Source organism: Rhincodon typus, chromosome 6 (genome assembly GCF_021869965.1).
Source record: "Rhincodon typus isolate 14 chromosome 6, sRhiTyp1.1, whole genome shotgun sequence".
NCBI classification, from domain to species: Eukaryota; Metazoa; Chordata; class Chondrichthyes; order Orectolobiformes; family Rhincodontidae; genus Rhincodon; species Rhincodon typus.
Genome location: NC_063337.1, coordinates 44,338,010 through 44,365,129, shown reverse-complemented (window position 1 = coordinate 44,365,129; position 27,120 = coordinate 44,338,010). Strand labels below are relative to the sequence as shown.

Below are 27,120 nucleotides of genomic sequence, written 5' to 3'. Positions count from 1 at the left end.
CCAAAGCGTCAGCCTTCCTGCTCCTCTGATGCTGCTTGGCCTGCTGTGTTCATCCAGCTCTACACCTTGTTATCTCAGATTCTCCAGCATCTGCAGTTCCTACTATCTCTAATTATATTTAATGTGACTTGAATGGGAAGGCTGCTGGGATCTTACCTGTGTCAGATTGACTCATGCAGCAGCAAAGACCTGGCAGGTCACTGGAGATGACACCCTAATGGCATATCAGGAGTCAGCGAGAACTCCTTTATTTGTTGCAACCACCATCAACTACTTCCTCTAACGTCGTTCACAGTCCATCTTAAAAGGTCCTCATTCTCTTCCTGCCACAGTAACACTAACCTCTCCTGGTGAGGCTGCGCTGTAGGCTTTGCCCATGTGTCACTCATGTGCCAATTCTGCCTGGTTTCCAAAATTGGATAGAACTCCTCAGAACGGACTTTCGATTGACTGTCTCAAGCAATATCATACAGGCCAGTGCCCAGGCATCACCAGTGGCATTGTAACCTGCTGTTGGCTCCAGCATCAGAACCTCTTCAAAGGTAATAAGATTATTGCACTCTCTGTGGTTAACTCTTCAGGCCCCCATGGGATATAGGAATGACCAGTAAATTATTCCTTTCCAGATGAAAAAAGGATGTGGTTCTTTAGAAAATTTTAAAATTATTATATGTGTGTGAGCGTACGTGTAAAATTCCATCAGCAAGAGAATTGTTGAATCCACTGAGAAGAGTTTAGATTTGGGACGGGGAAAACAATGTGATGTGACATTTAAACATGGGCTGCAGTCCTGCACAGAGTCACCAGCAGTGATTTCGCCTGAATTGGACAACTGGTATTCAGTAGGCTGACTTGGGACCCAATTATTATTCTTGTGTTAGGTGTGCAGAGGTGGGCAAAGGATGAGGGGTTGTGAGGATAAAGGCTTTGTTTTAAGTCAGCCTGTGCAATCTGAGAATGATGGTAATTGTAGAGGAAGGCTGTTTCAGGACTTCAGCACTGTCACTAATACCTAAAATAAAGTAATAAAAGACAAAATATTCATCCAAACCTCACTCTCCCCTTCATTCCTGCACACTATCATACCTTGTCCATTCCATGCTATGCCCTCTGCCCACATCCCATGGGACGCTGGACTACCCAGTCGCTCCTATGCCTCTCCACTTATCACCCATGACAGCTACTTCCATGTACCATCCTCCCCCACCCCTTCACATTCCTTGCAAAATCACCCAGCATCCACATCAAGCCATGCAAACAACAGGAAAAGAAGAGTTATATTACCTAAAAGTTCTATATTGCAGGCTACACTCTTTTGCTAGAGTACACTAATTCATAAAAATACATTGACAGGTCTTGTCACTTGTCATCTTGACACTTCCTGACGGACTTATTAGCCTTTTTATAGTTTTCACAGTGCCGAGTTTGTGCACCTTTTATGCACTTTCACAAAGGGTATATGGCTGATTTTCCCCTCTCAAAGAATGCTGTTCTGCCATCCCCAACATGTCATGGGACTGTATCCACATGGATACATCACCTGTCCAAAGGGATACCCTGGCTAGCCAAAACAGATGTATAGATCTGGTCTTAATTTTCTAATTTGCACATTCTTGGTTTCAGACTGCAATAATTTCAAAATCCTATTTGAGTAGAGGCAGCTAATCACTTAAATGGCCAGCTGCAAGCACCAACTATGGGCTGATCCCAGACCTGCTCCTGTAGAAATGCGGAATGCTGTGTTTGTGAAAGGGATTTAGGATTCTAAAATTCGGGGAGATTATCCTTTGTGACAAAGATTTGGTGCTATTTGATTAAGGAGGCCTCATGTGTTTGCCACCATTTATAGCTTGATGACACCTTCAGGAAAATGGCACAAGGGCAAGTTGGTTAGGGGCAAGCCGTTATTCTGTTAGACTGAGCAAATTTCTACACTAGCCCACCTGTGAACCCTCTCCAATATGTGGCCAAACATGCTGCTCCACATCTTAGAAGGTGGTACCCCTGCAAGCATTGTGAAAAAGTCATGCACTTTGTCTCATTTTTCTTTCATGCCACCCTTTAATGAAGAAAAGCAATTAATAAGCGTATCCAACTTATTTATACTGTTCCTTTTGAATTTAAAGTGCTTTCAGTGCAATTCGTGATTTGTTTTTTATTTTAAATGTCAATCATTCTAATCTTTTTGAAAGATGTGCCTGTTTATATTATTTTCAGTCTCTCTTTACATTTTCCATGCATTGTTTCTGCAATTTGTAATAAGCAGTTTAGAAAGATAATTTTAGGGTTTAAGAATCAGGCAACTTGTTATAACAACCTAGATGAAAAAGTACCTGTTTTAACATCCTATTGAGATTTTAATTATCTCATAAGTAAATAGGAGAGTAAAAGGATACTTAGGTATAGTGAGACTTGGTACACTGAAACATAAATTGATTAGTTATTGATGCCTGCTTTTACTTGTATTACATATTTTGTACAGCTTTCTATTTCTATCTTGCATTCACCATTAATTTAGACAATATGTAAATTATTTAAAGTCAGTTACTGCTGTGGAACTTGATCTAATGCTTCTCTGTGAATCACGTAAGCTACTTCTAAGTGTGAGCCTGTGCAGAAAAATTAATTTCCCTGACCTCCTTATTTAAAAAGACACTGTTGCAGTGTGTTTTAAGGCTAAGGATTTAGCTGTAGAAACTCCAAACTTTCAACAGAAAAAATGTCATTTGGTAGTACAGAATTTGTGTATTGCTTAAAAAAAGATACATTTGTTGAAGCTTTCCGTCTTGTATTCATCAAGGCAATTTGTTAGAATACCAATTTAAGGGAGAAACTAACGCTTACACTGTTTGAGAGGAGGCTGTTAATTGGTTGGCAAGTGGACTCTGATTGGTGGAGGCATTGTTGTGGTGAATGCACCAGTTAGACATTGACTGACAGTTAACTGCCAAGCATTGTTTACATTTTAAACCAGGCAGATTGACTCTGATCAAGGCCTTGCCCTGAAAAACGATCCAGAGGACAGTTGTTGCCTATTTTATACAGTTGAAATAGATGACTTGCGTGTAACTGTTCTTTCTGTCTGAAAAGAATAGGGCCCTGTGTACTATCATATATAGCATCCAGTAACCACAGGTGTGCCACCCTATGAGCTTGACTGACTACCCTAAATTGATTTTTGGTGTAACTCTTCAAGTATCCTGATTTATTTAGCAAATGCTGTCCAATTCTGTGTCACTTTCGGTGTATGTAACTACAAGTGTGCCACCCTGTCAGCCTGACTGGCAACCAATTCAGAGTAGTCAATGTAATTCTTCACACACTCAGGGCTTTTTAGCAAATATTGTCCAATAACATTTCATGTTGAACACTGATTTGGGTTTTGCAAGTGTTGTCTCTTGGTGGGGTACATTCATGGCCTCAGTTAATAAAGCCATTTCGATGGCACCTCCTTTACTCATCCCACACCCAACCGCTATCTTGTTTCATGGGTTTGCTTCCAGCAGAGCTGGTCTACTTTCCGCTATTAACACCTACCACTAATACTGTTAATACCTGTCCATTACTGATATATCTTCTCTTCTACTACTGGCATTCCCTTTGTCTTTTGTTTTCTGTATCCTCACCATCTGTTCCGCTTGTCCCTCCTCCCTCTTATGTACAGCATAAAAAACATAATTTTCCACCCAATCACTTACAAATGTTGTTGAAGTACAAGCATTAACACTGTTTTTCTCTCTTCATACAGACTGCCGGATATGCTGAGTTTCTCTAGCACTTCCTGTTTTATGTCACATCTCCAGTATCTATAGTACTTCACGTAGACAGTGTAATTAATTGGTGGCACAACTGGAAGATAGATGACTATACTATAGTCTCATGGCAGAAGATAAAACAGTGCTGATGTTATAATGGGGTAAATGTGAGAATTAAACTCCAAGACCAATCAAGTCTAGATAAATTGGAATCAAAGATTGGCATGAAAAGCTATAACAGGAAAATGGGTTGCCTTTAAAGAGAAAACAGTTCACGTACCATCAAGGTACATTCCCATGAGGATGAAAGAAATGGTAAACAAATACAGAACTCCCTAAATTATGAAAGGGATGGAGTATACAATGAAACAGAAAGATAGCTGTTAGGTGCTGCTTTGGATAGGGGTGATTAATACAAGTGAGAACCACACTAAATGAATCTAGCAGGTTCAGCCGGAAAGTGATAAACCTCATGAAAAAAATCAAAGAGTGAATATGAGAAGAGACTGATAACCAAGATAAGAGGAAACCTAGAAGCATAAAAGGATGGTAAAATAAGAGGTGGGGCTGATCAGGGAACAAAAGGGGACTTGAGTAGAGGACATGGTTGAGGAAATGAATACTGTGCTCCTGCCTTTGTCAAGAAAGATGATGTTACCCAGGTCATAATGAAAGAGGATGATAACTGAGATACACTGGATGGCATACCAATTGACAAAGAGATGATCTTATATACGCTGACTGTACTTAAGCTGATGATAAGTCACCAGGACTGGTTGAGATACACACAAGAATACTAGAGAAAATAAAGGTTGAAATTGCAGAGACATTGGCCATAATCTTGCAATTCTCCTTAAATGGATCAATGGTGCCAGAAGCCTAGAGAACTGCAATATTATGCCCATGTTGAACTGAAAATAGACATGCCAAGACAAATAATCTGGAGAAGTTGGACTTAAAATAGCTTCTTGAACAAGAAGCAGTATCGACTTTGCTTTCTGCAATCGAAAATAAATGATTTAAAGAAATAGACACAAAAGCAGAAATTGCAAGCAAAACTCAGCTGGTCTGGAGAAATCCGAGTTAATGATTCGAGTGTGGTGACTCTTCATCAGAACATCATGAAGAAATGGAATCTCTTTTGTTAGTGCTGCCATTTTTGCTCAAGCAAATGTGTAAGGATGAAACCAACAACTATCGATAAGTCAGTTTTGCTTTGATAGAAAGATTTTCAAAATAGTAGGTTGATTTTTTCTATTTTTAGGCTAGGTGATATTTTTAGGGAGTTTCCTGGAGGGTTTCCCATCATGGTTCACTGTGATCTTTCTCATGCAAGCACTGCTGACCTCATTATTGATGCATCTGGGTGCTGCAGAGCACTTCTTTTACAGTCATGTGGCAGCAAAGGTGCAAGTACTCACTGCGGCTGTGACCAAGCAATATTCATGCTGCTGGCACCATATTTAAACCCAACTGTGAACCACTTCAAATGCTGCAAGCCAGCAACTGGCCTTCATTCTGTGCTGCTAGACTATTTTGGGAAAAGTCAAGTCCCAGAATGGGAAGCTGGCACCTCACTCTGGAAAAGAGTACTTGGAGGTGATGGTGGATGAGGTGGTGGAGAGGAGGGCTATCCTGTTTTCTGTGGACCAGCAAAGGGGGCTGCACCACCTGCCTAACTAGCCTGGACCCAAATAGCAGCTCAGGTCAGTGTTGCTTGACACACCAACAGAAATGCTAGTTGTGCTGGAAGAAGGTTAGTGATCTTCCATGGTCCTCAAGGATAAGTATTACCATTTTCTCTTTGTTTTCTTACACTCATTCTAACTCTGCCACTGCAGTGTCATGAGTTAACTGAAAGGTTTATACCAATAATCATGCTCCATTGTTCAACAAGCGTCACTGAAATTTATAAGAGTATAAAATCTCAATGAGATCACCAAAATGACTGCTATTCAGGACAAAATCAATTTACCCCAGATTTTGTCATTAACAGAAAATAACTCCATTTGTTGTAACACACTTAACTTTAACAAGAGCAGAGAAGAGAGAGAATTTCTAATCTACCATTATGCAGCTTAAATTGTACCCATTCAAAAACCTCAAATACACATACTGTCTCATGCACGCACACACACGATTGAGACAATCAAACGATCTAATACAGAGTGGAAAAAGAATATAGACTGGTTGAACAAAATTCTGAAGATTACAAGCTCAAATTTCCAGAGTTGGTCAAATTGTGTCACAATTGTTACTTTTCGCACTTATGGCACAGTGTTGTCTGCAGGTTGGAAGTCGTTATTAATTCGATGGTCGATCAAGTGGATCTTTTCTTGTTTTAAAATTTTCCTGGAGATATGTAGTAATCTTTGAATAGTGATCCTCTGCCTTTGTGATTGTATTTGCAACTCTGAGTCAGAAGATGCATTTTCAAGCCCACCCTAACATTACCAGCGTGAAGAAACCTGAGTGCTGCCTTTGAATTCTGTATTAATATCTCGCAGAATACTTGTGTGCACTGCGTGTGAGAACCAACTTCACTTTTTGGGTTACAGAATCCCACAATGAGGATGGCTACAATGATAGAAAAGGTGATTACATCTTGATCTGCCAAACTGTAATTCAGTCCGTGAATTATCCCACAATATTTAATAAAGGAAATGTGTTATGATGCAAAGCCAACAATAATGCTACAACTATTTCTAAACTTTTATTATTAAACCTATTAACTCTATTTTAAAACAAAATGTAAACTTTGGCAATTTTAAAAATACAATGGAATTTTAATCTGCCTAATATTCCAATAACATGGACATAAACGTTTCTAATTTGTGTTAGTGAATGATAAGTATTTTACCTTTTCCAAAGTTCAGCAATGGTTAGTTACATCCTCGTCAAATATTGATTTTATTATAAAACATTTGGATACTTTCTGTGTGGTACCATATTGTGATGCCAGAATGCTGAAACGGGTTCAGGTTTAAGTTTCAGGCAAAGTTAATATTGTTATGATCCCAGTTGTCATTGCTGCAGGAGAAGATTCCAGAATGAAACCTGGCTTGATAGATCATGTTATTTCCTAATTTAACATGGTGGTCTTTCATTGAACATCAGCATGAGGCTGCAGATTTGTTTTAATAATAAAACATATTTGGTACACATGCTAAAAAAGTTTACATAAAGCACAGTTTATGGTGCATTCACCTGTATCAGGAATTTAGCATCAACGCTTAAGGGAATTACAGTGCAACATGTTTACATTGTGATTTAAATCCCGTATTTATCTCTTTTTTTTATACATGGGTGTCAGTTAGCTCAGTTGGTTGGATGGCTGGTTTGCAATGCATATTAATGCCTAACTGCATGAGTTTAATTCCTGCACTGGCTAAAGTTACCATGAAGGACTCTCCATCTCAACCTCTCCCCTCACCCGAGGTATGGTGACACTCAGGATAAATCATCACCAATTGTTTCTCCCTAATGAGAGAGCAGCCCGTTGGTCTGGTGGGACTGTGGTGACTTTATCTTTATCTTACTGAGCAAACCAGCAATGTATGACCTCTATCATTCTTGATATATAAGGCCTAATTAGTAAAAGTGAAGAATTGTAATCCGTTTTGAAGTTTAATGGGATTTGATGATCCCAAATCATTAGTATCTGGAGGATCTGTCTTGATTGCATTTGTCATTTAATGCATTTGAGATGTTTGATCATAATCTATGACCCATTTTTACCATGTCCTAATTCTGAGTGTAAGAACTTAGTTGCACATGGTATTAATATTTGTTCAAAACTCTACCGTCTTGTCACTTTATTTCCTTTCTTAGTCCCCTGGATCTTGCTCTTTACCTACTTTAAAAGTAAACCATTCTTAGCTAGATTGCAGTACAAATGTTGTGGTCTGGTCAGGGACAGTAACAGCGTTACAATATCCATTCAAAATATGGATACACTAATTTGTAATAGAAATGTGAAAATCAGAGTTTGTTGTATAATTTTAGGAACAGACTTACACTGGAGCATTTTGAAGCAATTATACCTTTCTTTAAACCCACTTTACCTGAACACCATGCTTGGTCTTGATACTACATTGAATTTAATAAGTGATCACTTAGTTGATAAAAATCAAAGTATCAAACTCCATATTAGGGTAGACATTTTGTCACAGCTGGTGGTGGTGTAAAGTGGGTCACATCAAATTGTCCGCTTGTTATACACTGCTTGATATTCAGTTTTATTGCAGTCAGTAGAATTAAATATCAGGTTTAGAGGTATGATTGGCTGAGACAAATTTCCACCTCATGACAGTAAAATGGGAACTTAATAAAATCTGCATAGCTACCCCCACTCATCCAATCTGTGTCACTTAAAAACAACTATTAGTTTTGTTTTTAAACGTGCAGTGTCAGGGGATAAAAACGATCACTCTATCTAATATTCCTGTTGTTATTAATGTTATTTGAAAGTAAACTAAAATACTTTTTTCTTAATATAGGAATTCAGCAGAACTTGCACATTGTTCTTATTATGGACTGCACCAACTCCAATTTTACCATTAACTGTGAAAGTAACCCAGCTTTTTACAAGAAGTGTTCTGTGCAGTGGATGGAAGGCTGGTCTAATAGCAGCATGAAGAAAGTAAGTAGAAAACCTTAGTCGTATTCTCATTATTCCTATAAATATCTAGCTGTAATTAGTCTCTCAAGATTCCTTTTGAAGGCATGATTTTAAATAGATTCTATCTTCAGAGGAAAAATTATTTAGGAAAATTTTTTCAGATTCATTTGCTGAGTATATAAGTCACATGAAAAAAAAGTCAAATCATTTCTGCATGATGTCTTTGGGGTTTGGTTGGGTCAGCTGGGTAGACAGTTACTTTGTACATCAGATTAGTGCCAACAGCATTGGACTTAATCCACATATTGACTGAGGTGGATTTAGGACTTGCCTGCTTGACTACTTCTGGTAAAAATAATTCTGACATTTAACTGTGCTTCTGTAAATAATCACCTTTGGGCAAAGAAGGAAAATAAACAAACCCAGAGAATGCTGGAGCAACTCAGCAGGTCTGGCAGCATATGTGGAGAAACAGTTAATATTTGAGCCTGGAATAACTTCTTCAGAACTGAAGGTATTGGAATATGTTTTTTAATATGACAGAGGCAAAGGAGGAGCAAGAGGGTAGATGGTGCAGTACAAAAAACAAAAGGGTTGTTAATGGTGGTGAAAGAGAAAAAGAAATGTAAAATGAGTGTAAAGTAAGGTCTCGACCCGAAACGTCAGCTTTCCTGCTCCTCTGATGCTGCTTGGCCTGCTGTGTTCATCCAGCTCTACACCGTGTTATCTCAGATTCTCCAGCATCGACAGTTCCTACTACCTCTGTAACAATTTTAACCCCACTGCGAAGCCTGTTCTAAGGATGCCCACCTTAAAGAAGTTACCCTCCTCTGTCCGGAAAAACCTCAGTGTATCCCTCTCCCACTGCAACGCTCTTGTACTCTCTTTGGCTCTGAAACTACTCGACCACGTCCTAAAGCAAACCAGGTACTACAGCCACATTACCTTTCTGAGTACCTGCCTACGGAACCGGATCATCCCCAACGGACTACAGTCTACATTTAACCTTCCCAATTTGGCCCCAACCGCGACAACCGCTACGTTCAGAACATTGATATCCTACAGAAGCATTTCTCCCTGCGACTCCAGAAATACACATTCGCTGCAATGCACCGGCATCTCCAGATACTACAATTAAGCCTACCCCAGCTCAGAGCCTCCCTCTCCCAGACCTGCAAAGGACCTCTCCTGTTTTTTATTCTTCGTACGATCCACAGCCTGGACTCACAATTCTACTCGGCTTTATTAGACACTAAAAACCGAAAGTACTTTAAACTTACTGGTGCCTGCCACCCTACCCAGGACCTTCCCCACCATGTGCCCGCTGCCATTGGCCATGTGGCCACCTTCGGAGCACCAAGTTTCCATGGATGATGTCACATCTGCCGCCACCCGGTTACCCACTTCCGGTACAGCCAACGCCATTAACACCGCTGCTGATGCCGCTGCCTCCATTTCCGAGGCCAACACAGACATGGAGGACGCCGCTGCCACCAACATCCAAGATTTACCGGCCTACATCGCTCCGCCCACCGCCGATGTTGCTCCGCCCACTGCCGACGTCGCTCCGCCCACCACCAACATTGCTCCGCCCACTGCCGACATCGCTCCACCCACCACCTCCACAGCCAGCAGCTCCAGAGGAGACAATAGCACCCAGCCCTGCTGAGTCTTCACCATCCCCCCAGACCTCCCACTTACTGAGGACGAACGGTCAGTCCTCAGTAAAGGACTCACCTTTGTCCCCCTCCACCCCTACATTGACGAATACAACTCATGTTTGGACATTGAGCAGTTTTTCCGCTGCCTCCGCCTCTGCGCTTACTTCTTTAACCGTGAGCCTAACCCTCCCTCTACTGACCCCTTCTCCCGCCTCCAACACACCCACTCCTCCTGGACACCACCCCAAGGCCTCCTACCCTCCCGCGACCTCTTCATCTCTAACTGCCGTCGAGCCATCGATCGCCTCAACCTCTCCATCCCTCTCACCCACTCCAACCTCTCCCCCAAAGAATGTGCAGCCCTCCGCTCCCTCCGCTCCAATCCCAACCTCACCATAAAACCTGCAGACAACGGAGGCGCAGTTGTAGTATGGCGCACTGACCTCTACATCGCTGAGGCCAGACGCCAGCTGACACCTCCTCCTCCCGCCCCCTTGAACATGACCCCACCCCTAACCACCAAACCATCATCCCCCAAACCATCCAAAACCTCATTACTTCAGGTGACCTCCCACCCACAGCCTCTAACCTCATCATTCCTCAACCCTGCACCGCCCGCTTCTATCTCCTTCCCAAAATCCACAAACCTGACTGCCCTGGTTGACCCATTGTCTCCACCTGCTCCTGCTCCACCGAACGTATCTCCACCTATCTCGACTCCATTTTCTCCCCCTTGGTCCAGGAACTCCCTACCTACATCCGTGACACCACCCACACTCTCCACCTCCTCCAAAACTTCCGATTCCCTTGTCCCCAACGCCTCGTTTTTACCATGGACATCCAGTCTCTATATACCTGCATTCCCCATGCAGATGGCCTAAAGGCCCTCCGCTTCTTCCTGTCCCGCAGGCCCGACCAGTCCCCCTCCACTGATACCCTCATCCGCTTAGCTGAACTCGTCCTCACTCTCAACAACTTCTCTTTCAATTCCTCCCACTTCCTACAGACAAAGAGGGTGGCCATGGGTACCCGCATGGGGCCAAGCTATGCCTGCCTCTTTGTAGGATACATGGAACAATCCCTCTTCCAAAGCTACACTGACCCTATCCCCCACCTCTTCCTCCATTACATTGATGACTGTATCGGTGCCACATTGTGCTCCCATGAGGAGCTCGAACGGTTCATCCACTTCACTAACACCTTCCACCCCAACCTTAAGTTCACCTGGACCATCTCTGATACCTCTCTCTCCTTCCTGGACCTCTCTGTCTCCATCTCTGGCATCCACCTAGAAACCGATATCCATTTCAAGCCCACCGACTCCCACAGCTACCTCGAATACACCTCCTCTCACCCACCTTCCTGCAAAAAGACCATCCCCTATTCCCAATTCCTTTGCCTCCGCCGCATCTGCTCCCGAGATGAGGCATTCCACTCCCGGACATCCCAGATGTCCTCTTTTTTCAAGGACTGCAACTTCCCCTCCACAGTGATCGAAAACGCCCTCGACCGTGTATCTCGCATTTCCCGCAACTCATCCCTCACACCCCCTACCCGCAATAACAACCAAAACAGAATCCCCCTCGTACCACCCCACCAACCTCTGAATCCAACACATCATCCTCCGACATTTCCGCCATCCACAATCTGACCCCATTACCAAAGACATTTTTCCCTCCCCACCCTTATCTGCTTTCCGGAGGGACCACTCTCTCCGTGACTCCCTTGTCCGCTCCACACTCCGCTCCAGCCCCACCACCCCCAGCACTTTTCCCTGCAACCTAAGCAAGTGCTACACCTGCCCCTACATCTCCCCCGTCACCCCCATCCCAGGCCCTAAGAAGACCTTCCACATCAAACAGATGGTCACCTGCACATCTGCTAATGTGGTATACTGTATCCGCTGTTCCCGTTGTGGCCTCCTCTACATCAGGGAAACCAAGCGGAGGCTTGGGGACCGCTTTGTGGAACACCTACGCTCAGTTCGCAACAAACAACTACACCTCCCAGTCGCGAACCATTTCAACTCCCCCTCCCACTCCTTGGACGACATGTCCATCCTGGGCCTCCTGCATTGCCACAATGATGCCACCCGAAAGCTGCAGGAACAGCATCTCATATTTCACTTGGGAACCCTGGTACCAATGTGGACTTCACAAGCTTCAAAATCTCCCCTCCCCCGACTGCATCTCAAAACCAGCTCGTCCCCGCCTCCCTAACCATTCCTCCCACCTCAAGCCCCACCCCCACCTCCTACCCACTAACCTCATCCCGCCTCCTTGACCAGTCCGTCCTCCCTGGACTGACTTATCGCCTCCCTAACTCCCCACCTACATTCACCTTTACTGGCTCCAACCCCGCCTCTTTGATCTGTCTGTCTCCTCTCCACCTATCTTCTCCTTTATCCATCTTCTATCCGCCTCCTCCTCTCTCCCTATTTATTTCAGAATCCCCTTCCGTTCCCCCATTTCTGAAGAAGGGTCTCGACGCAAAACGTCAGCATTCCTGCTCCTCTGATGCTGCTTGGCCTGCTGTGTTCATCCAGCTCTACAGCGTGTTATCTGTGAAAGGAAGGAATGGGTCTTCTTTAATGAGATAAAGTAAACAAGTCAGACAAGACTTGTCTGTGTGTATGGGAGGGGATGGAACGTGGGTGAGCAGGAGTGGTAGAAGTGGGGAGGTGGGGAGAGGCGTTTAAGGAAAATGGAGAACAGATATAATGCAGTCAGTTTATGAAGTTATGGAATTCAATGTTGACCAGCTTGAGGCTGTAAAGTGCTTAAATGGACAATGGGTTTTGTTACTTGAGTTTGTGTTGTGTTTCATTGGAACATTGCAGCAGGCCCAGGAAAGAAATATGAGCATGATAGCGAGGTGGTTTATTGAAATGGCAAGCCACTGGGAGGTCGGGTCATCCCTATAGACAGAGCACAGGTGATCCGCAAAATGGTCACTTTCTTTGAGTTTGGTCTCACACTAATGTAAAGGAGACAAACACAAAGACAAGCACGAGAATCCCTGAAGGGCTGGTTTTCAACCACCGATGCAATTAGCAAACATGTTAAAATAGACCCCATCTACATACCACTGCAGTACAAAATCGGAAACAAGACAGCCAACCATGATAGACCAGACTATATAAATTCAGAGCGGGTCAGAACAACAGTGCTTCAACGGAGGCTAGACAGCACTGACCAGTCAGCTTTGTGAACCAACCAACAACTCCAGGTCCTTTAATTGGCACTGGAGGCTTGACAAGAGGCATCTCCACCTCTTTAATTGTCCAGCAACCTGCAGGGTAAACCTGCCAGGCTGCATGTAGGAGGATGAGGCCCTTAATTGGGCATTCATTGTTCCAGCTTGAAGACCTCAATTAGGCCATGAGTGAGGAACTACCCACTGATGTATGAGTATAGTGGAATTTTAAACACAATTCATGTAAAACACGATTCAATTTTCTGCAATAATTTGCACTTGTTTTGAAAACAACAAGCTGAAAACTGGCCCCACCCAAAAAGTTGATTTTGCTGACAGAGCAAAGGAATCACCATTGATAGTTTCCACTTGTTTGCAGATGTGATGAGGCTGCAAGGATTATGTTGTAACTTTTGAGCATCACAACATTGTGCTTTGATTTATTTTCATATTTATTTTCAAAGATTGCAATGCAAGCTTTAACCTTTGACACAGTCTTAATACAAAAGTCCTCTGGTGTTTTAGAATAAGTCAGATCTAGGCAGCTGAAGGCTATTCCAACAGTGGTCGAGATGGAAGTGGAATTGAATTGTGGAACCAGAAATTGGGAGAAGTGTATAGCAGGCTGCTGTGCAGATATTGTGTTTACACCATCACTCTGAGTCCAAATTATCCTCCACAAATTATTCTATGTAAACAACACATAAATGTTAGCAACCTGTTTCAACAATATAATTGATTATTTTGTTTGTAAAGAATTTAAGAAGCCTTCATTAGATCTAATGGTACACCTGTCCTTTAGATTGAAAGATTATAGATTCTAGTAACTACCCCTGCTGTCCCTGCTTTGTGAATAAAATGATTCAATTAGTTAATCCATCATAACTGTGATACCACTTCAATATCTACTCTATATAGTTTTTGTTCATATTTTTACTTATGTTTGCATATCTTCAAATCGATGCATCATGGAAAATTAGTTACAAGATTATTGTACTGCAAAAATCTTTTTTCCCAGATTCCAGAAATGTTACTTTTGCTGAACTGTGCTCAAGAGAAGAAAGAAAAAGGACGTAGAAGTTCAATTTCTGGTCTGTTCATTTATTAATCTAATGTATGATATGTCTTTGAAATACATTTTGGTTCATAGCAGTTCCTGTATATCTTGATAATAATTCATACGCTTCATTTTATAAGTACTTACATTGGAACTAGAATTAAAATTTATCAGTTTACCCATTCCATGTTTACAATATTGGAATTGATGCTGGAATTGAAAATTTAATAAATACAAATCCTATACCTACTTACTTCAGTTAAATAACTTAATTATTGAAAGATGAATTAACTCAACTTTTTTACACCTTCGTCATCAATCAAGTTGCATTGCGGTGCATATATTGAATTGATTCACTTCCAAAACTTGCAATTTTTGCATCAAGGCGTGTGCTCCTAAATTACTACAGCACTTTTGTTTACTTAACTGATTTATGGAAAATCACAGCTTTTGCACTGAAGTGGTTGAATGCTGCTGCAGTATTACTTCATCAAAATCATTTTCTTTTGTACTGTCTTAGTCCTGTAGACCTGAAAAGACTGTTGTACTATAACAAAGGAAGAAGTAAAATTGTATTTAAGTTAAAATCTTAACATTTCAGTATGGTATCTCAGCGCAGCTATCATTCCTGAAATATTTCATGACTTTGATACTCTGTTCTATTTGCCAGTCTTCAATATTATGGAACAATAAAATGATGTTATTTAATTAAATTAATTGATATGGCCAAACATAAAAGCTAAATGTATCAATGTAGCTATTGACGCATTATGGTTTCAAAACATCTTTACTAATTCATGGTTCAATAAATCAGTAGGTATAGGCATTTGATAGTATAGTACTTGTGTACTGCTTAAAAAAAAATGCACATTTTGTTGAAGCTTTTCTTACACGCATGAGGACAGTTTGCAAGACTACCAATGCAAAGGCAAAATCAAAATTGATACTGCATGGGAGGAGAATGCTCATCAGTTGACAAGTGACTCTCATTGGTAGAGGTATTGCCATGGGAAGTGCACTCAATAATGCTGATTGACAGTTAATTGTCAAACAACTGTCAATCAAGTTTTAAATCAGGCAGTTTGACTCTGGTCAGGGTATTGCTCTGAGAAATGATGTGCAAATGGTTTTCATCTATTTTATTGAGTTGAAATTGGCATTGTGCATTTATATATTCCTTCTGTCTAAAGAAAAGGGTTTTGTGTATTAATCTATGTAGTTTCCAGTACATGCAAGTGTACCATACTGCAAGCCTGACTGATCATTCTAAATTGGTGGTCAGCATAATTCTGTGCGTCCTCAAGATTATCCAGAAAATGCTTTTCAATTGCAGAATCACATCTAGATTTCGACAGGGAGTTGTGAGATTTTTAGTCTGGGCAAGTTAAATATGGTCAGTATATTGTTGTGAACAGCAGAAGGAATATCCTGTTTGATCCCATCCACCAGACTAAAGGATGAATGCTCTACATACCCGGCATTACACTGGCCCTGAAATTCATATATTACATTACTCATTTATGTGGTAGGCTGAACTTCTCCTTAGTTTGATGGCAGTATTCTGTTATGGTGAACCCCACTCATATTGCTAATGCATATTAGCTGGCTTCGCTTTTTGTCTCGCACCTTTATTAAGCGGTTTGGAATATTATTGTGTTTATCACATCTTTGGGAGGAATCTTCCTGTTTTCAGCTAATTTGTTTTGTCCAGTGAGATTCCTGGCTCTTAATGTCCCATGGCTCAGCGAAATATTTCTCATGAAATCTTCTGTTCTTTACCTCAATATTTATTCAGCCAGGTTCTTTGGAACCTTACTAAGGGAATTATGCCATTGCCAACTCTTTTGGCATGCACACTTGTCGTGCCATATTAAAGGCCCAGCTACACAGCACTTCAGATGCTGCAAACCAGGAATAACCAACGACCCCATATACTATGGTGCTCAACTGTTATTTCTGAACACATGGCCCAGAGGAAAGGAAAGTACCCAGTTCAGATCGAGGAATCAGGAAGCTTTTTAGTGGAAGGGTGTTGGTGGGATAGGGCAGTCCTTTTTCCAGCTGACTGCCACAAGAGGCCAGGCAAACTACATCAAGCCAGCCTAGACACAGGTGCAGCTTTGGTATGTACTGTGTCCTGGGTGAAGCAGGACACCCATCAGTACAGAAAGAAGGACAGTGATCTTTGGTGCTCCACTGTAGTAATTGCCAGTATCTTCTGTCTATAACTGCACACTCAGTGCCAGCATTTAATCTTAACTCTGTCACTGCATTCGCATCTCACCAAGGTTCCTGGACCACAACTTTCACTATTGCATGCATCATATCCATTTAATTGCTCTCACCCCTGCAATCTTAGAAAACTATTAATCCTTCCTCTGATTCTGACTTACTCAAAACACCTCAGCCCTCTCTACTTACCTGTTACAACTAAATGTTCTTCCAATCACTTCCATCATACTCAATCCCTCCTTTATCGGGAGGGTTTGGGGGACTCATCACGTTCTTTGCTATGAAAAGAAATTCTGGATTTGGCTAGAGGAGAGCGCAACACTTCTGTGGGGATGGAAGGTTTTCTGTAGACTTCTTACCTATAAGCTACATTGTGCTTTACTGTGCATCTCTTCCATTTCCATCACTACTAACTCATCTTGTATAAGCTTTCATCCATTTTAGACAGCTTATTCCCTTTCTCCTCTTAAGTAACAGTCCTGGCTTCCTGTGCACCTGCACAAAATGACCAGTGGCAGAGACAGCGTGATCACCTCTGAGAAGGAAACCACTGAACCCTCAGAGAATTCACCAGTAAAGTTTTCATGTGCATCCCCCCAGCAACTCAATGGGTTTTACTTTGGTGGGTAATCTAGACAAGAGATCACAATCTGAGGACCACATCAGTGACACATCTCAATGGCTGAGTGAGGAAGAAACCTTTGGTCCCTAATGCTCAGAGGACAGCCTGAGATCAAACACTTATCAGCCTCTAAGGAGAAGACAATCCCTTGTTGTGGATCATTAATGAATTTGTCAAAATGCGTTGATACAGGAATATCAGGAATGTTTGTCGGAGGCATTCGGTAAACCAGATTGAAAGGTGGAGGAGTTCTCCAATGTTGATATACTATGCTGGCTCTGGCAGGCATACATCTGTCTGTCTCAATGGACAGATTGGGTACCATTGTGGAGAGCCAGGTCCAACACACTCAATGACTGTGGATATGCACATGACCCTAAATTGCATCGTTCTAGCCATAGGTACTCCGTATCAATGGTGAAGGTGAAATGAGGATGAGGGACATTGACCTCACTCCAAGTGCTAGCAGCATCTTTTCAGAACACTCAATAGATGCCTAGCCACCTTCTCCGACTCCCTGCCTATCATTCCAAACCCTGTAGCAATGCAAGCTGAGGATAGTGAGCCTGCAACTGGGCAGGAGACTCCCTGCAGGCCTGGGCCATCAATGCTCAAAAACACCTTGGCTATTCATCTTATCTATGGCACCCATGATTTTATAAACCTCTATAAGGTAACCCCACAGCCTCTTACACTCTGGGGGGGAAAAAGTTAGTATATGAGCTTTTTAAGGGAGCTCACTGCCATTCCTTGCTGGGAGATGTATAGTGGGCAGTTCAGATGAACGTTTTCCGTCCTATCAATGTAGGTGCAATTGATCATGTCCTGTGTCTGGGGTAAGACAGCGCTGAGGAAGAATCCCAATGCCCAAGCCGCTCAATGTAGGCAAAGGATAAGAAAAACTGTGCTCTGAAGTATGAGAAAAATATATCTGTTATTTTTGTGCACACACTAACCAGTTCATACAATCATAGAAATGTAAGCATTTCAGCACAGAGGAAGCTGTTAGGTCTGTGGCAGGCACAAAGGAGCTAATGTGGATTAATGACTTTTGGTTTATGCCCCTGTCAATTACAGTACATCAAGCGCAACAAGTACTTTTTAAATGCAGTGAGGGTTTCTGCCTTTTACCACATTTTATGCACTAACTTCCAGCTCCCCCAACACCCTTTGGATGAAAAGGATTTTCTTTAATGCACCTCTAATCTTCCTATCAATTATACTAAATCTGTGCTCTCCCTCCCCTGTGTCATCTCTTTGAATGGAAAGTTCTTGCCCTTATTATTCAGGGCTATTGTAATTTTATGCACCAAATTAAATATTCCTTCAGACTCCTCTTTTCAAAATAGCAATTTTTCCTCCTAAGTTAATGTCTACATTCCTGGCATTATCTTTATATATCTTCTCTATAATCCTTTCGTGTGATCATATGCTTCTTGCAATATGTGGCTGCACAGCACACAGTTCTCTAGTTGTGGCCTAACCAATGTTTCATCCAGATCAAACTTAATCTCCCTGCTCATATTCCGTGCCTTTGCTGATCAAGGAAAGTGCCCTCTATGCCTTGTTAACCACCTAACCTATATTATGCCAGCTCTAGGGGCTTATGTGCTCCCAGACCTTCCTTTTCCTCTTCCTTGGAATCTTAGCATTTACTGTCTATTCTTTTGCTTTGCTTGCCCTCCTCAAATATGTCATCTTAGATCAATGTGAATGTAATTGCCACTTTTTTGGACCATCTGACCTGATCTGTTGCTTCAATATTCAGGTAAGAATTGCATGTCACCATCATTGTTAATACTATTGTTGTCATTACTCAGAGTCAATAGTTAATATTAACATTTTTTCTCAAAGCAAACCTAATAAAGTATAATGATAATACACAACTATATTCAAATTAAGTTCAGGTTTATGCTGGAAGCTTGGTACGCTACCTGAATCATTGCACCATGAAACCATTAGTACATGTTTATTAGAACTAACGCTTCTTCAAAGAGTTGACCATCTTCACTGAGCTTTCAAAACTATAAAATTACAACTGGTACAATTTTGTAACTAATGTGAAATTTTCAAATTTTATGTTTTGGGACTTTTTAAATACAGATCTGATGGCCCAAATTGCCGTCTCCTGCGCCATAACACATTTATGATTCTGTGATTTAAGTTAAAATGAAGGAATGAACGGAGTCATTGTCCTGTTCTGCAATCTGCTAGCCAATAAGCTTGGATGCCTTGGTTTCTGTGAGTGCAAGAGGATCCCAAGCCATGACTTGATGATAAGGTGCTAGATGTTCACACCTGTGACAATGGTGCAGGATTTGATCTCCGAGTCTAATAATATATTAGAAATGTTAGGTTTTATGAATAGTTATGCTTCAACACTCTGTTTAATTCCAAGATAGAATGGAATTGGGGAGTCTGCAGTACAATGACTTAGCATTTCTACCTGGACACTCAGCCTTTTTAATTCACATTATTATAGAATTAGACTTTGGGAAGACAAAACGATTGTGATATTAGATTGAAGATTTTGTTAAGATAACTATGAGCATCAGAAACACAACTCAGTCTGCAGGAAACAGAGGCAGAAGGAAGCAGCTAGTCCTTCAACTGGAGCAGAGAAAACGCTTACCTTGTTTGCTCTCTGATTAGATTGAGTTTGTGAGGATTTAAAGGAGGCTGCAAGATTCCCTTTGCTTGGGCTAGAGAGAAGGAATCTTCAGTGCAAAGTAAGTTTTCAAATTAGATGCGACCCAGCAGGGAAAGGAGAAAGTAGGTGAGCCACCTGAAGCAGAGAATAGAGGTACATAGGGAATGAACTGTCTACTTAGGGGACAATGTGAAGTGTAACTGTAGCAGGGGATTTTCAGATATTTTAAAAGTTAAATGGAGAAACTTTAGAATATATGTTGCCTACAAAAATAATTTTCAGTCATTATTATTTACAGTACAGTAAAATACTTAATCTTGTCATGTGACCTTTACAGTCAATTACTGTAATCCAGATATCTTTTTAAAAGTTATTGATCTCTACAATCATCATAAAAATTTAAATATACTCAGAATTGAAAGAGTAAAATTAACTTTCCATTGAGAATTTATAATACTGTACATTTGTAGAATATTTATCCGTTGTGTACCCCAGCATGTGCTCAGAGACAGGAAATATCCTGGCAATTTAACAGTCCGGTGGATTTATTTAGTTTATTTTATGTCCATATAGCCAGTAATGTGGTAAAACGGAGGTTGTGGTAATTTGTTATCATTATAGTTGAGGATTGCTGAAAAACGTCAAATCTCACTTTATACATATAAAACAGTTTTGCAGTCGTCAGTGAACTGATCTATTTCAGAAATATTGTCAAATTCTAACTGGATACAGAGTTATTGGTGCTTTTTTCTCATTATCTTGGTCTGATACAGCTTGCCATTGTAGCACAGTGCTTGCAGTAGCATTAAGCTACGCACCTTTTAGGAATTTTAGGATTATAGGAAACAGCACTCAAAATCATGGTTGCTTAGACCAAATGTATTCTGGCAAAAAAGCCTGAATGTTTGTGAAACTACAGTCATATAATGCTCGAGGTTTGCCTCTGTGGGTCAACTTCAGCTACCACTGGTATACATGAACCAAGCTTTAGGTGGAAGCTTGAACATAACTGATCACAGAAAATTAGTTTCAGTCATGTATGGATGAATGCAGATTAGTTTCAGATTGCATGATATATGACGATTTTTTTTTAAATACAAAGTTATGCAATAATTCAAGTACTGGTTAAAACCTATGTCAATAATAATATATTTCTTAAAACGCAAATCTGCTATCAGAAAGGATTATACTTGTATATCATGGTTGTTAAAATGTATTTCCAATGGCTGTTTTATATAGATCACTTGTTTAAAGAAAACTGCAATGCATTGTTTCACTGTCACTGTCCTAAAACGATCTATAATCTGGTGCATATCATCTAAATTCAAATTTTACGACTTGCTGATGCTGTACTTTCGTTCGCAGGTGATGCTGATCTAACAAAATCTTTCCTGATGATTCATGAGTCTTGCAGAGTATATGGAGCTACTCCACACAGATACATGATTTTCTTGAATGTGTATAACTCAATCTACAATACTAAGAAAAGTGACTTAATCAAACGGCAGAGTCACTTGCAGGTACAGTGGAAGGAACAATAAAAGTCATTAACATTTGAATGAACTGCAGAAGCAGAAATCTCAAATTTTCAATTCTATTTGGGATATAATTGTTGGGTTGTTCTAAACTTTAAAAAAGTTCAGGTGAAAGGACATTGGTTTGTAAATCTAACTCTGTTTTTCTCTTTAAGGATGCTGCATGTTCTGCTGAATACATTACAGCATTCTTAGTTTTTGTTACTTAAAATTAATCATGAAGTATATTTTAAATTCATTCATTCATGCAATGTGGGCATTGTTTGTGAAACTAATTGCCCATTTTGAATTGTAATGGATAGTGTAGTGGTGAGTTGCCCTTTTGAATGCTGCAGTTACGGCAGCGATGCCCACAAGGGTGATAGGAAGGCAGTTCCAGGATTTTGATGCAATGTCTTTAAAGGAATGACAATAAAATTCCAAGTCAGGATTGTGTCTGATTTGGAGGAGTTAGCATCTGTGATGCTGAGGATCTCACAAGAATCAACCACTTAGCACTTCTGGCTGAAAGTGAATGCAGATATTTAAACTTTGCCTTTTTCCCACTGATGTGCTGTGCTCCACCCTCATCATTGATGATTGGGATATTCCTGGAGCTTCCATCTGCTCTTAGTTGTTCAAATGTCCGCCACCATTTATGACAAGATATGGCAGGACTGACCCTTTGGTTGTGGCTCACTCAGAGATAGTAAGAACTGCAGATGCTGGAGCCAGTGTTGACGTTTCTTCAGAAAGAAGGGTTCCAACTTGAAACGGTAACTTTCCTGCTCCTCTGATGCTGCCTGGCCTGCTGTGTTCCTCCAGCTCCACACTGTGTTATCTCCTTTGGTTGTGGGAATGTTTTCCCTGTCAGTTTCATGCTGGTTCTGCCTTTTGGCATGCAGGTAGTCCTCTTTTGTGGCTTCATCAGATTGAACCTAATTTTTAAAAAGGCTTGGTGCCACTCTTGGCATTCCATTCTGAACCAGTGTTGATCTCCTGGCTTAATGGTAATAATAGAGTGGGAGACATGGCGGAACGTGAAGTTACAGATTATGGTTGAATGTAAATCTGCCGCTATTGATGGTCTGCAGTACCTCCATGGATGCCCAATTTTTGCATTCCTAGATTCTTTAAATTTATCCGATTTTAGTATAACGATAAGACCATAATAAGAAATGGGAACAGGAGTCGGCCATTCAATCCCTTGAGCTTGCTCTTCCATTCAGTAGGATCATGAATGATCCAGTAGTCCTCATTTCCATTTTCCTGCATTTTCTCCACAACTCTTGATTCCCCATATCCATCAATAATCTAACTATCTCAGTCCCAAATATACATAAGGACTCTGCTCACACAGTTCTTTGTAGTAAGTGTTTCAAAGACCCTCAACCCTCTGAGAAAAGAAATTCCTCCTTGTTGCAGTCTTCAGACTATGTCTTCTGGTCCTAAGCTCTTCCTTGAGGGGAAAAAAAAATCGTCTTAGCATTTACCCTGTCAAACCCCTTTGTAATCTATACATTTCAATGAGGTGACCTTTCATTCTTCTAAACTCCAATGAGTAGAGCCCCAACCTATACTATCCTTGAGCTGTGGAGGTGCTGGAGTGGACAAAGTCAGAGGTCACACAACACCAGGCTATAGTCCAACAGGTTTATTTGAAATCACAAGCTTTCAGAGCGCTGCTCCTTCATCAGGTGGTGTTGTGTGACCTCTGGCCTTATCTACAAGTGGCATTGCAGAAATTCATCAAAAATCCTTAGACAGTACCTTCCAAACCCACAACCACTTTCATCTAGAAGGGTGAGGGCAGCAAATACATGGCAACACCACCGCCTGCAAGTTCCCTTCCAAGTCACTTATGATCCTGACTTTGAAATATATCATCTGCTGCTGGGTCAAAATCCTGGAATTCCCTCCCTAAAGACATTGTGGATTAAACTCCAACTCATGGACTGCAGCAGTTTAAGAAGGCAACTCACCACCATCTTCTCAAGGGTAACTAGGGATAGGCATTGAATGCTGGCCAGCCAACGACTCCATGAATGAGTAAATATCAGTTATAACAGAGCAGGGTAGCAACTCTATGGGCATACTACAGCTCTTGCTTTCTGATTCAACTTAGGGCTTAACACTTAGTCTCTGCTCTCTCTCTAACACCTTTAGGGTTTTTCGCTTTCGATTGGGCAGCAGGCTCTACTAACTTTAGTTTCAAACATACTGCACACTTTAATTACTGAAAGTTGCTGCTTTATGTCTCTTTCCAAACCACAGCATAATCAGTGATATTTTTACATTCTGACTTGCCAAAGTGAGGAGAAGCTTATTTTTAATTGCTTTAAGGAGAGCACGATTAATCTCTAATTGGCTCTTAGGGGTGATGGGTATTAACTGTTGTTACCTCTCACGATCTTGTGAGCTGTTCCTTAAAATGTCAATTACACATCAGCCATCGTCTTCATTATGGTTTGTTATTGTTACTTTTACAACTCCTTGCTCATTTGACTAGGATAGAGGGATGTATGCTGTCAGGTCCCCATGATTGATAGTCTTCAGCTCATCATCTCAGTCTTCCCAAAATTGATGCAAGTTCCTCATTAAATGAAACACTTATCACTGACCATTTATTCTTTCTGAGGGACCATTTGTCACTTGGCACAAGTTCCTCACTAGATCAAATGCTTAATCATTTGTCTTTAGAGGCGGTTACGTGATTGTTTTGGCTCTATGGTTGTACATGCTTGGAATACAGTCAGGAGTCAGGAGATGAGTTACGCGCCACCATATTCCTAGCTTCTGGCCTGCTCTTGTAGCCACTCTGTTTATATGGTGAGTCCAGTTGAGTCTCTGGTCAAATTAACATCCAGGATGTTGATAGTGGGGGATTCAGTGATGGTAACACCATTGAATGTTAAGGAACGGTGATTAGATTTATCTCTTATTGGTGATGGTCATAGCCTGGCATTTGTGTGGTATGAATGTCACTTGCCACTTGTCAGCCCAAGCCTGGATATTGTCCAGATGGACTGCTTTAGTATGTGAGGAGCCACGAATGGTGCTGAACATTGTATAATCATCGATGAACATCCCCACTTCTGACCTTATGATAGAGGGAAGGTTATTGATAAAGCAGCTGAAGATGGTCGGGTCTAGGACACTACCCTGAGGAACTCCTGCAGAGATGTCCAGTTGCTGAAATGCTATATAAAGCTATTTAAAGAAAGAACTTGTGCCTCAGCTAAGTAAAAACCCAAAAAACTGCAGATGCTGTAAATCAGACACGAAAACAGGAATTGCTGGAATGGACCCGAGGACTGAGGAAGGGTCACTTGACCCGAAACATTAACTCTGATTTCTCTCCACAGATGCTGCTAGACCTGCTGAGCTTTTCCAGCAATTCCTGTTTTTGTACCTCAGCTAGCCATGATGATCCATGTTTTTGAGAAGATTGTGAATCTGCTTCTTTTCCCTATTAACTGGAAAGAGAAAAGTTAAATTCATTAAGACTCTGAAGCTAATATCTCTTATTAGACAGACTCTTAAATATCTCAAAGCCTTGACCAAATTGTGATCATCACCTGATTTAATGTCATTTAGTACTCAAATTTCCAAGTATTTGCAGTTACTTTAGTTTAGTTCCAATGTTTGCTGTTTTCAATTTTGTGGAATATGATTTTTGAATATGTTGATCTCTACTAGCTCATGACCAATTAATGTAATGTGCTTAACATAAATAATTTAAGTTCCTTGAATGGCTGCATTCATATGCATGCAAAACAAAAATAATATAGATAAATATCGGGCTTGTTGGGCCTTGTTAATTCGGTTTGCTGGACAGCTGGTGCGTGCTTCAGAATAAGATGGCTTTTCACATTCAGTTTGATGGAGATAAAAGTGGATCTAAGACTAGTGTTTTAAACTTAGTTACGAACAATTATGAGGACATATAGGTAGACCCGGCTTGAATGAACTGGGAAATTAGTTTAAAGAATAGGTCAATAAAGATGCAATAGCAGGTATTTAAGGAAACATTTCAGAACAGGTGAAAAGGTGCTGTGCAGTGAGTGAGAACGATTCTAAAGTAAAGACTTATCATCTGTAGGTGATGAAGGAAGTCAAAGTAGTATCAAATTGAAAGAAAAACATGTAACTCTGCAAAGATGAATGGCAAGTCAGAGGGTGGGACAGAATCTATAAAACATCAAGGAATTGTTAAAGGATTCTCAAGGAGGGACAAATAGGAATACAAGGCAAAGCTCCAAAAATTATAAGAACAAATACAGATGGCAAGAGTTTCTATAGGTATTTAAAAAGGAAATGAAGAAGTGAAGTGAGTTTTTATTCTTTAGAGACTGAATCTAGGTGATTGATAATGGAAAATAAGGAAATGGCAGCAAATTGCAGATCAGTTAGCTTAACATCTATCATCGGGAAATTGCTAGAATCTATTATCAAGGTTCGTTATCAAGTGCGGCATTTAGAACACCTCAATGCAATAAGTCATGGTATGTTTAAAGGGAAGTCATGGTTGACTAATTTATTGTAGGAAGTAACAAACCATATGAATATAAGGGAATCTGTGGATATGCTATACTTAAATTTTCAGAAGGCATTTGACAGGGGTGTCATATTACATCATGAGTTATTTTGTGCAGTATATTTAATGAATAATATATTAGCATGAATGGAGTATTGATTAGCTAACAAGAACCAGAGAGTTGGCATAATTGGGGAATTTTAGGTTGGCAAGATGTGACAAGTGGAGAACCACAGGGATCAGTGTTTGATCAACTATTTACAATTTATATCAATGGTTTGGCTGAAGGGACTGAATGTATCAGAGCTAAAATTGCTGAAGACACAGATACAGTCAGGACAGTAAATCATGAAGAAGGTATTAGGGGCAGAAATTTACAGGGAGAGGATTGCTCCCCAGAAAGAAAGTTGATAGCTAGTCATTTACATACTGTGGGCAGGCTAAATTCACAATGTGTGATCCTGCCAAAAATCCCCTTTCTGGAGTTGCTGCCAACAGCACTAGAGCTCGTTAGCAGGTGATTGTAGTACTGTAACCAGTCCCAAGAAAGTAATCCAATGGAACCTCAGATCCAAATATGTCAAGAAGTATTTTCTGGACAGGATTTGGTTACCTGCTGGCTGCAAGAGGGGTGGAGAAATGCATTTTTAAATTGCAAGCTTAGGGGAGGAAGATGAGGCACTATCAATATGCACATGGCACGTTCCAAAGACAGTATGTTGTTTTCTTCTCACATTTTTACAACTTTATTTTAAAGAAGGGACTGTCCATTCCCACAACTTGTCCATGATAACTATATTCTGGCATGTGTAGGATGGTACTAGGCTGAACTGATCTTTTAACAAGGTCTGTTCACCTGTAATTATTTATTTAGATATGGTGCACGGACTGTGCATTACTGTGTTATAAGGTTGAGCTTGGGGGATGGGTAAGATAGTGATAGGGTGGGCACCCACCCTATATTTTATGTCCAAACTGCCTGCCAAGGACACACATGATAGAACTGTGTAATATCTAGCCCAACAAGTCTTCAGAAGGATATATATATATAGGTCAACTGACTGGGTAAAAATGTGGCAGATGGAGTATATTGTGGATAAATGTGAACATTTTTATGTTGGCAGAAAGAATTGAAAGCAGCATATTCTTTAAATGGCTAAACTCTTGAGTTATAAAAGGATATACGTATCCTAATACATGAATCACAATAGTATGCACATACGGCAAGTCATTAAGGAGGAAAATGGAATGCTGTTTATTGCAAAAGGAACGGTGC

The 27,120-nt window shown here is 40.8% G+C and overlaps 1 protein-coding gene across 3 annotated transcripts in view; it reads left to right on the top strand.

The window, feature by feature from the left end:
• LOC109928522 (cytoplasmic dynein 2 heavy chain 1) overlaps positions 1–27,120 on the top strand; it is a 534,366-nt gene that overhangs the window by 180,000 nt on the left and 327,246 nt on the right. For all 3 annotated transcript variants that reach the window (XM_048597671.1, XM_048597673.1, XM_048597672.1), the window contains exons 53-55: positions 8,255–8,397; positions 14,251–14,323; positions 21,159–21,313. In XM_048597671.1, the coding sequence (XP_048453628.1) occupies positions 8,255–8,397; positions 14,251–14,323; positions 21,159–21,313 (371 nt within the window). The remainder of the gene's footprint in view (positions 1–8,254; positions 8,398–14,250; positions 14,324–21,158; positions 21,314–27,120) is intronic.